This window comes from Aegilops tauschii, chromosome 2 (genome assembly GCF_002575655.3).
Source record: "Aegilops tauschii subsp. strangulata cultivar AL8/78 chromosome 2, Aet v6.0, whole genome shotgun sequence".
NCBI lineage: Eukaryota > Viridiplantae > Streptophyta > Magnoliopsida > Poales > Poaceae > Aegilops > Aegilops tauschii.
This window is the reverse complement of record NC_053036.3, coordinates 587,416,238-587,427,799: the sequence shown is the minus strand read 5'-3', so window position 1 is coordinate 587,427,799 and position 11,562 is coordinate 587,416,238. Positions and strand designations below refer to the sequence as shown.

The 11,562-nt window shown below is 50.8% G+C and overlaps 1 protein-coding gene and 1 long non-coding RNA gene across 3 annotated transcripts; one reads left to right on the top strand and one right to left on the bottom strand.

The window, feature by feature from the left end:
• Window positions 1-1,440: 1,440 nt before the first annotated feature.
• LOC109744896 (uncharacterized) lies at window positions 1,441-3,320 on the top strand. Of its 2 annotated transcripts, none has more exons than XR_012203379.1 (4): window positions 1,441-1,737; window positions 1,843-2,037; window positions 2,127-2,225; window positions 2,592-3,320. It is a non-coding gene; the product is annotated as an uncharacterized lncRNA (long non-coding RNA). The 2 variants fall into 2 exon arrangements; XR_002228407.3 differs by having other exon boundaries at window positions 1,441-1,751.
• Window positions 3,321-5,588: 2,268 nt separating this feature from the next.
• LOC109744887 (protein DOG1-like 4) lies at window positions 5,589-6,961 on the bottom strand. The gene has a single exon (XM_020304027.4). It carries the CDS (start codon window positions 6,642-6,644, stop codon window positions 5,958-5,960), a length of 687 nt encoding a protein of 228 aa, XP_020159616.1. The 5' UTR covers window positions 6,645-6,961; the 3' UTR covers window positions 5,589-5,957.
• Window positions 6,962-11,562: the final 4,601 nt, after the last annotated feature.

The following is an 11,562-nucleotide window of genomic DNA, read 5'->3' as shown; positions in this document are numbered from 1 at the left end:
ACGCCGGGTAGTTAATGCGTACCCTTGGACGGAGCCCCGACGGTTGTACGGCGTGTGTTGACGGCCGTTCAGGATATTATTTTTTTATCGAAGTTCGGACTTTATTCAAAATAACAGTAGTCGGTTACAATCTGCCCGTAGGCTGGGTCGAAAAAATCCGGGCTGCTCTCTAGCCAGCATTCCGTCCCATCAAGTGTACAAGCACGCTGAGCACAAAGATGGGCCGGCACATTTTGTTCCCTACCAACATGTCGAACCGAAAAAGAAATAAAAGTAACGATGTAGTCCGCTAACTCTCTAAAGATGGGCGAAGCAACCGATCTAGAATTGCCTCGCGAGTTCCAGAGGTCGACCAACTGTGAGCAGTCCACCTCCATGATCACATGTGAGAAACCTCGGAGTTGGGCGAAGATGACCCCCTCCCGAAAGGCCAGTAGCTCGGCGATGAAAGGGTCCGAAGCGCCTGGCAAAGGCTTACACCATGCTCCTAGGAAAGAGAGGTGAGAGCGAGCCACCCCCCGCCCCTCCCCTAGTCGTATCTGCATACACTGATCCATCAGTGTTTATAGTGATCCATCCCGCCTCCGGAGGACGCCAGCCCTGGCTCACAGTTCTGGTCCGTCGTCCCGGAATATCGATGATGGAGAGAGCTTCATGCACCTGTTTCAGCGCCGTGGCCGGGTCATACCCGTCGCGGCCGTGAGTCCAGTTATTCCTTGAAGTCCAAATAGAGTGCATGATGAAGATGATTTTGCACCGTGTATCATCAGAGAATAAGCTATCCAACAGAATATCACGAGCCCAAGTATCGGGGTGCAGCTGTGGTAGTCGGAAGCCGAAACGGTCCTTAGCTGTTGCCCAAAATTTCCGTGCATGAGTGCATGAAACAAGCGCATGCAGCAGATTCTCATCCATGGCCATACAAATGTCACACCGGCCGCTGGTTTTGATATGCCTGTACTGCAAGGTCACCGAGTCTGGTAAAATGCCTATGAGAACTCGCCACCAGAACACTCGAACCTTCGGTAGCACATGGATCTTCCAAAGTGCAGTCCACAACTCTCTGTTTGCCGATGAAGATTCCGTTATCGTCCCTTCCTCTATGGAGCTATGCTCGTTGCGAGTCATAAGAGATCGATACGCTGACTTTACAGAGTAGTTTCCTGACTTTTCCAAGTCCCATGCCAAGATATCTTCCCCTCCCACAGAATTGAGGGGAATATTCAAGATTGCCTCTGCGTCAGGATGTAGGAAATTTTGGCGAATTAGTTCCTCATCCCAAGTACCAGTATAATCATGAATCAACTCAGAAACTCTCGTCAATGGTGTAACTCCAAGGCGACCTGTTGGTTTCCGCGATAGTGTATTCGGTATCCACGGGTCAGCCCAGATGGATATAGCGACGGGGTCACGGCGCTATACCAACGTTGGCCGTAGGTGCAAACGGATTGGAAAACGGTACGATCCGGTTGGTGCGGGGTTGGCGTCGACCTACCCACCACATTACTGCGGCGCCGTTGGTCGATCCCCAAATCGTGTGTAGAGAAACCCTAGCGGCTCGTTCAATCGATCCCCAAATCGGCGAAGATGGCCACAACGCGAACCAAGACGCGGATCTAGTGGCGCTGCCAATCGTCCCTTGCCCGGACTGCGGCAGCCGGCAGGAGCGTAGTCACATACGTTGCTCGCTGCGGGCAGAACGCCGGCGAGCGCTTCTACAAGTGCCGGAATCACAATGCAAGGGGATTTTGGTCTGTTTTTTGGTGCATTTTTTGTCTGATATGGTCAATCGAATCAATATCTTTTATCTCATATGGTTTCTTTTCTTTGAATCGACGGTAGCCATCAGCTGGTGGACGCGACTTCTATAGATGGCATCAGCTCTGCTAAGTCAGCCTATCAATTTAGGACAAAGCAGTTCTAGCAGCAGATTCACTGAATATTAACTGCACAATCCAAGGCACCTGTAGCTTGACGGTCCAACTTGCTCCTGCGCCGGCTCGATTTGCGCCGTGAGCGTAGCTGCCAGGAATGGAGGTACTTGATGGCCACCTGTTAAGCAAGCCACTGCAAAATGAATCTACCGACTAACTTGAAAATCCATGCTTGTCTTGTTGTCTTGGCAGAGAATGCTGTTGTTGTCGAAGGGATGAACCATTCTGGGATTCAACTCCGAGGTCAGCTCCATATGATGCAACACATGGCATTGATTTTGTTGGCAGCAGGTAAATACTGAAATTGACCTCCCTTTGGCTTTTCGCACAGCTGAAGCAAATAAACTTGAACATGCCAATATGTACTGACCGCAACTGACTTTAGTGTGACTGGAAATTCTGCATGAACAACTGTCACAACACATATGTCTGAAACCTCTGAATATGTCTAAAACTTCTGAATATACCTAAGCATACCAAAATTTGATTGTCAATCCGGGTTTCGCTCACTGGTTTGAAACCCTCTAAAATGTGGCATCAACATCTGATTGTCAATCTGGGCTTACGGATGAAAATTCTATCCCACCTTTATATCTTCTTAAGCTTCTTTCACATGGCCTGTTTTGGAGGTCATGCCTTTTTTTTCATTTTTTGCAGGGACAAGTCCAGAATGTGTATGCTTCATGCAATCAAGCAGTATGACGGGGATAAGATGATGTGGCCACTAACGAGGCTACATATTGCTAGTTTTTTTTTATTCTTTGCTAAATCCAGATGATGTGAATTTTCTCAGCTAGATCTTCTATGTTGGCCTTGAAATCTGCAGAAAAACCTCGTCACTTTTTGGCAAACAGCTGCTTTCGAGGTCTTCTGCTTGTGCGAGGAGCACGGGAGTGTGGCTGATGATGTGTTACGGCCTTACGGGCTGTTCTAGAAGAACCCGAGGAATGAAGGGCCATCTTCGATGCTTGTGTTGTGTGCAAATTGTTTGTCATTTTAGAGGCTTTGGCTGGTATGGTCGTTGGGGTCGATCACATCTAGTTCTGTGGAATAAAAGTATGTGCTCCCTTCGATCCATATTAATTGACGCACACTTAGTACAACTTTGTACTAAAGTTGTACTGTGTGTGCGTCAATTAATTTGGATCAGAGGGACTACTTTTTATTAAGATGGCACACAAGATGTACCAACTAGTAATTACGGGGATCTTCTAACTGACTTGCTAGACCGGACGGATATTATGTATGAAGGCCAATGCACTCGAATGCTATTCGCCAAACCTGTTGCTTTTTTCCTTAACATAGATCAAAAACATTGATCCTTGTAAGGTGTTGATTCTACAAAATCCCTATATGTGTGGCCACACGTGAATCAAAGTTGTTTTTTGTGCTGTGGTTGCGGTGGGGTGGGGACCGTCTAGAATAAGTTTTCTGAATTTTGCAGTCTTTAAAATAAGTCATGAAGCATGTCCAAAATTTTACTGAATGTTTTTCCCTGGGACATACAAAATGCATGTTTGATGAGCTGACTAGGAACGTTTTTAGCTTCCAGTTCACGCCACCTCTCACAGATATGGTTAAGGGTAAATCCCGTGTTATACCACTCACACAAAGCTGAAAATAGCCATGGTCGATTTTTTCTGTTTGTCGTTACATATGTAAATGTGCACAGATTTTTTTTCCCATGAATTGTACTTGTAATGTTTTTGTATCTTTTCTGGCATTTCCCCCCTGAATTATTCCACTTGTTCGCATGTTAAAAGTCTGAATTTCCAGCGTTTTGTTTTTGATGTATCTCACATGAAGGGATTTTTGTTTTGTAGCCCTGCTGCTTTATTTTTGTGGTCGCTGCCATACTTCCGGACGAGTTCCACCAGTTTGTTTTCACTAACGGAACATATGACCGGTGCACTGTAAGGCATCGTCATATCAGACGGCTCCGTCACCGTATACTATTGCTGGGTGATGTGCATCTGTCCCTGCTCTGTACGACCACATTTAATACACCTACTGACGCGTCACTGTCTCATTGGCACAAGTAGTGGGAGCAGGCGAGCTCGTCCGCTCTATGGCCGTGGTACTAAACAGAAGAACAGAACTCGACATCTGCTTCACCGCGGCTCCAGCCGGGCGCTACACGTTGGGCCATAGAGCTTTTTTTCTTTGAGATTGAGACAACGTTTGGGCCATAGAGCTGGAAGTGCTTACGTCTGACGGGCCAGAAAGACTGAATTAAGCCTCATTTTCATACAATCAAATATTATCGCTCATGCCCTTAGTTTCGCATCTCTACATCGACCTCACTATATGATGCTAGGATCCCTCAAAAAAATCTGATGCTAGGAAAGATTTTTCTTCATTCTTTGTTCAAATAAAAAATCAGAATATATTCTTAAAGAAGATTACTGTTTGCAAAAAAGGAACATTACTAAAATTCTAAATATTTAAGTTATTAACAGAAATAATAAAGTCGAAAGTTAAAAAAGGAATATTTTATGAAAAATTATTTAAAATCACAATTTAGAACAGTAACTTAAAACTGTTATATTAGAAACAAAAGGAAAAAATTAAAACCGTAAATGATTTTTTTAAGGAAAAAAGTCAACGGCGTCGGGCCCAACCGTGCGTCACCCCAGTGCCGGCCCAGCGAGCGTTGCCCCAGTGCTGATGCCTCGGGCGCTTACTGGGTCAGCCCAGCGCACGTCGCCTTAGCGTGCCCCGCAGGCCCACGAGCTTTAGTACCACCTCGCCGCGCGAGGAGTGCGTCGACCGGCTTAAACAGATGCTCTTACAATCACTGGAGTTAATGAAGATGCCCTCGCATAGTTGTAAGAAGAAAGAGAGAAGGAAGATGGGAAATAGGGACCATCACGGGAGTTTTTGGGTCTGAATAAATTGGTCTATCACATATAGCTTTTCGGGGATTTGAAAATAGGAGATATTGCTCTAGTTTAACTCATGAGCTTGGTTTACCACATAGACCTTTTTTGGGGCCTTTGGGGGACCCGAACCGATCCATATAACAGTTATATCTTCGACTCTAGTGAAACTAGCGAGCCAATCACTAGCCTTATTTTGACTATGATTTACATAAGTAATACAAGTTTCTCAAAGACTCGCCAAATGCTTGTTTTCCTTCGAAGGGAAGCGTAGACCGATCTATCCTATCCCGGTATCTTGGATCATGGCAACCGTCGTAAGCCAATCCATCTCGATAGCAATGGGAGAGTCACTCCCTTGAATTGCAAATGATAACCCTTCCATATATGCACACAACTCCGTCCAGTGCATCCCGTCATTTGAATAATTGTCTGCACGCAGAGAAAATAATACCCGCTACTGAAGTTGGAGCTGCGAAAGACGATGACGACTGGTTCTACAGCCTGTGCATACAGCGCGCCGCAGAAGGTCTGCTAGACCGAATGGTTGTCTCAACTTGTCAGGGGCGGCTTGATCGGGCCATCGAATTAAATAATTTGTGTTGATGCGAGGTTAGACACATCATCAAACTTATAAATGTAGCAGAGTGTGGTTGTCAGCAAGATGGTTTTGTGGTTGATGCATGTATTTCTTTTGTCTGGTTTTATTTTATAATATAACAAAAATGACTATGTGCACCTCTCGCTTAATTAATGAAGAGTCCGAGGTTATCCATTCGAAGAAAAAAGAGAGTGCGTACCATTTAAAGAATTTTATAAGTCGATACTCGCAAGGACCAGATTCCCGTTCTTTTTTGAGTCAAGACGATGATACTTGACGCTGGACTAGTGAGTGACCTGACATCGGAAGACGGCGACTTACGCCGGCCGCGACCATTGAAAATGACAGTTGACATGCTAAGCATTTCGACATGCCAAACAACAAGAAAACACATGACCGGACGACTTCGAGTAAACATAACTCGGCCGACTCTTATTGCAATGGCTAGACTGACACGGACAACGCGCCATGAGCCGGGGTATAATTTCTCCCCTTGTGCATAATCGGACGCGACGGGGCATAATTTTGCTTGGAGTTCACCGGCTAGAGGCCCCGGCGGCCGCCGCCGTGGCCGGAGGAGCTCCAGGCGCGCCCAGCGCGGTGGACGCCGAGGTGGAACCTCAGCATGGCCGCGACGAAGGCGCCCGCCTGCTCCGCGTCCGGGGCCAGCACCCCGACGACGCCGCGCACCGTGCGCTCGCGGAGCGCGTCGCCCGCGGCCAGCAGCACGCGGAGCGACCGCCCCACCGCGGCCACGGCCTCGTCGGCCTGGACGCCGTTCCGCGGGTGCTGCCGGCGCTGGCGCAGCGCCTCCAGCACGCGCGGCCCCGCCAGCGACTCCTGCATGGCCGCCACCTCCCGGTCCACCTCCTTCTCGGCGGCCGCCGTGGCCGCGCGCAGGTCCTCCAGCTCGCGGCGCTGGCGCGGGCCCACGGCGCCCGAGCCGTCCACGAAGCGGAACACCAGCGCGGGCCTCCACCCCCACGCCCACAGGAAGGTGCGCTCCAGCGGGTTGAGCCACCGCTGGTCGAGCGCGGCCACCACGTCGCGGTCGGCGAGGCTCGCCTTGCGCTCGTAGTAGGCGGCCACGTGGTCCATGGCGGCGTCCACGAGCGGCGCCAGCGCGTCGCGCCGGCGCGCCCCGAGCGCGCCCGTGAGGTCGGACACTATCTCCTCCTCGCGGCCCACCCAGGCGTCGTAGAAAGCCGCCATGTCACCAGCGTGCGCCATGTATGATGTGTGTTCGTGGGTGCGGCGGCGGCGGCATCTTGCTGGGCGCGGGGAGGGCCGGCATAAATCGGGGCGTTTCCTTGGCCTGGAAGGGTTGGGACGTGGTTTGCTTAGGCGCGGAGGCAAACGTGCTCGTGCACGGCAGTCGGCAGGGGAAGACGGATACGGAGCTTCTTAGCTTGGGCGGTCGCGAGGAAAGAGACGACGGACAGTTTGATGAGAAGACAGTCCGCAGGCAATCTTCTCTCTGGCCTTGTGCTGGCCTAGTGCGCACTCTCTGGTTTGTTTACTCTGTTCTGACTCTGGACCTCTCATGCAGGGCAGCAGCGGTTGAGTAGACCAACCGCTTGACCTTTCCGGTTCGGGACGAACCTCCGTTCTGTCTCCGGTTGTCAGGCAGGCAGGCCGCGTTGCCGTGTGCTTACCAGGGCACGTGATGCATATTGTCTGCACTAGTAGTATTCCTATGCGATTTCTCCTCCGTTTCTTCGACGACATGTGGGGAAACAGCTTCAGCTCGGCTGACATTGGTTGCTGTGCTACTGGTTCCAGGCTACATAGCACTCGAGTAAGAGCAATCCGGGCCCTAAGAGCAACTTCAAGGGGCCGACCCAACGGACGACGCATTTGTTCGTTTTTTGTTCGTTTGAATCGGCCGTCCGCCCGGCGTCCGTTCAGTTTTTCATTCGGGTCGGCAGTGCGCCCAACGCGACGACCCATTTCATATCCACACTTAACTTTTTGAAAAAAAAGGTCCGCGGCCGATCATGCCAGCGGCCATGTCTCATGCCGGCACCATGCTAGCGCCGGCATACAATGCCGGCTTCAGAAAATATCACCACAGTTCATGCTGGCGCACTCGTCAGCCGGCCGGCACACATGCCAGCACACAAAAAGGGTGGGACTTGAGTTCGACCACGCCATCGCGGCTCCCGTGGTCATGCCAGCACACCTGCCGGCATACAAAAAAGATGGTGAGCACTCCCCGGAGAGGCGGGAGGCCTGCGGGTAGACGTGGAAGCCGGGCACCGGGTTGCAAGCCGACGCGCGGGGCGAGCCGGGCAGCACCACCGAGGAAACGCCGACGTGCCGGTGCTGGCTGCGGCGGCGGCGGCTTGGACGAGGCCGTGCTGGCCAGGGTTTAACCCTAGCATGTAGAGCGCCTCCCTCGTTTCCGCCGTGACGCGGGCGTTGGTGACCTCCTGCTGCGCGGCGGCGACGACGGCGGCCTGCGCGGCGGCCTCATCCCTCGCGTCCGCAGCATGCCTCCGGCCCTTCCTCTTGGCCGACTCCCTTGCCCGCTGTTCGGCCGTCAGCGGCTTCTTTGGCCGACTCCCTGCCACTGACAGGCGGCCCCGGGGAGAGGAGTAGCCGCGCGCGCGCGTCCGTCTCGTGTCCGCGCCGACGCAAATCCGGCTCAAAATTGGGATGGGAATGAGTCGCCATGCAGACGCGCGTCCGTTTGGGTTGGCGCGTTGGGCCGCCTTTTGTGTCCGCGCCGACCCAAACGGACGGCGGCTGACGAAATGGGTCGCCCCATTGGAGTTGCTCTAAACCCGTCTCATGCGTTCATGCGGGCCACCCGGTCACTATCCGATCGTGAAATTTTGATTTAGACGGCCTCTTTAAGCGGGCTTCACACGTCCGGGCTGACCGACGCCCCTCATATTCAGCCCAAATATGGTGCGGATATAGGGGCGCCCGAGCACGCCCGCCACGTTGGACTCGACAGCCCAACCCTACCGCAAATTGCATCAAATCCATCAAAAACTTCCTCCTCCTCTCGCCATCCTCTAACCTTTTCAGCACTCGAACCCTCGCCGTCCTCCACCATTGCGCCCCATCCTCATCACCGGTCCCGATACACCGCCGGAGATGTCGTCTAGTCCGTCCCCAACGAGAGACAGTCCGCCTCGTCAATCAGCGTCCCTTCATCGGCTCTGACTTGCAAGGCGGAGAACGTCGCTCAGAAGTTGCGGCGATGTCGGCAGCGAGAGAGGGAGGCGGCGGCGACATCGCAGGGAGGTTCAGACATGGTGGAGCAGTTGTCTCCCCCGCCGCGCCCTGAACCCCGCACCCCTTCCATCTGAGCGCCGACGCGGATTACGCCGTCCGACCCCGTTGGGACAGAGGAGGATTCGACGGCTTGGCCATTTTGGAGAGCTTTCCACCCACGCAGATGCCGACGATCGATGTATGTGACTCGTCGCAGCTCGTTTGGGCGCGGATGAGCCCGGGCACCGGCGGCGCCCGGGCTGCCCTCGACATCTTCGACGGGATGACCGAACAAGAGTCCGTACGTTTTCTTTGCTCCTGTTCGATCGGATTTTTGCATAGACCACTAGTTTATTTCGCACATGGTGAGTGCTTGCAGACCATAATCATGTAGGAGGCGTTATTGTCGAACATGATCAATGACAATGAAGATCCGAACAAAATGAAGTATGAATTGGAGGCCACCACCGCATTTGAAGTTGGGACAACATCCGATCCCAATCCGAGCAAGAAGAAGAAGAAGACCAAGACGATGAAGGCAAGAGGTCTGGCATTCTCAAGATTTGAGGACATCCTGTTGGTCAAAGCTTGGATGGCCACAACGATGGATCCAATATGCAGCACCGAGCAAAAGGGGGACAAGTTTGGGAGAAAATTTGGAAGGTGTATCACGAACAAAAGGAGTATGTGGAGTTGCATCCTATTGTGACCACCCGCAATGTGGCATCTCTCCAACATCGTTGGGGGATCATTCAAGGGGAAGTGAAAAAGTACGTCGGCTACTACTCACAAGTGACCAAACGCCCTCAAAGTGGGATGGGAGTGGCAACTCACGTATGCTCAATTGGTTCATCTTGTCGTCATTTGCATATGCTTCTTGTGTTTACATTCTCGTGCTCATTGTTGGAAACATGAGCAATTTACCGAACAATTTTATTAACAAAAATACTAGATAAAGCACGACTAGTAAAGCAGTGATAAAACAAGTCATGCAATTTGAGAAAGAGAAGGTAAACAACATCTTCATATACGAACTGTAACTAAACACATCTAGAGCAGACAGTATAGCAAGTTGCATATATGAAACAGAGTCTAACATATCTAGGGCAAACACTAGAACAAGGAACTGTAGCAGGGCCTCTAATAGAAAGAGGAAGAACACGTACAAGACAGCAGTAGCAGAAGCGCTGGACTTGGGGTCGGTGTCCTCGCCAGCCATGTCGTCAAGGAGGTTGTCGACGTCGGGGAAGAAATCGTCATCGGGGAAGTAGTCGTCGGAGTCCGGGGCGTCCATGACGAAGAAGTCAGTAGTCGCGCTGAGCGCTCCCCAAAAACCTTATCACCCTTCTTCCGTACAGGACTCAAAGAGGTGGAGTTTCGGAGGCCTACTGTCCCGACCTGCGGTGCACGCCGCAAGCCGGGATGGGGAAGATCCTAGCAGCAGCATAGTGCTCAGGAACTTTGTGGCGAGAGGAAGAGGATCTTCTGGTGCGTCTCTCTGAGAGGAGCGACCTCCCTTTTATAGGCGCAAGAGAAGGATGCGAGAGGCTACGCTGGGAGCTGAATGGAACGAGGGAGACGAAACGAACAGGCAGCAGGCGAAGAGGTGCGCCGTTCGTATTCAATCTTCGTATACCCGTCATGCGTGGCAAAAATTTAGACATCGGTCGTGGCGTGGCGTGGCGAGGCGGGCGGCGGAGGAGGAGCGCGTGTGGATGTCTCTCTTGTTCTCATCCTCATACATGTGGAGAAAGAGCCTCCCTTATAAAGAGGACCAACTCCCACTAAACTAGCAATGTGGGACTAAACTTTAGTTCCACCTCTTGCCTTGCACGAATGGGCTGCGTGGGCCTCTAGGATTTATTACGAATTTCTGAAATTGCTATTGGGCTAGGCCCAAAATAGACAAAATTCCAGCAATCCCCCACCAAATCCCAGAGGCACACAAAATTTGCCTTTGGTTCCAAAACACTGTTTTATATACCGGTACTGCAGTGGAGACTGTTAAGTTGAACTTCCACCTAGAACTCTATGCTACACTAGTAAGCAACTTGAACAGTGGACTGGGCCTTGAACTGCAAGTTTTCTGCGAATCTAGCTTCACATAAAGCCTTGACCGATACGTGGCTACCGTGGGTCTTCCCGCCGGGTGGAGCTTATGCATCATACTCCGAGACCTTTCATGAGTTTACTAGAGAGAACCCTACTCTCATAGATTGCGACTTAACAATCAGACTCATATAGGTGCGTTCTTCAAAAGATGTTCAGCAGGACGACATCTCTGCTTCAATGAGCCACTTAGAACACATTAAGATATACATCAACCTACCATGCAGATTAGGAGAGTATTGCATCAAATGGAGTGGTATAGTTAATAGTAAGGATACTCTCCTCTCAGTTGACCAACAGCTTGTCTTCCACATCTAATTCACGCGATCTCCGATCACATAGACTAGGTTACCACTGTGAACAACTCATATTGTGGGTCTCATACCCATCTCCCTCGATGCATTATCTATCACATTACGTGATAGATCCTTAGTGAAAGGATCTGCCAGATTTTTAGACGTTTGGATATAATCCAATGCAATAACTCCAGAGTTTCTCATTTTCCTGACAGACTTTAACCTTCTCTGAACATGTCTTGATGACTTCATGTTATCCTTTGAGCTGCTCACTTTCGTGATTACAGTTTGATTATCGTAGTTCATAAGGATACCCGGTACAAGTTTCTCAACAACCGGCAAGTCATTCAAGAGCCGACGGAGCCAATTGATAACCCACAAGTATAGGGGATCGCAACAGTTTTCGAGGGTAGAGTATTCAACCCAAATTTATTGATTCGACACAAGGGGAGCCAAAGAATATTCTCAAGTATTAGCAGTTGAGTTGTCAATTCAACCACACCTGGATAACTTAATAT

What these genes read in the sequence shown, in the direction of transcription:
- LOC109744887 (XM_020304027.4), bottom strand. Translation starts at nt 6,644, where the DNA reads ATGGCGCACGCTGGTGACATGGCGGCTTTCTACGACGCCTGGGTGGGC.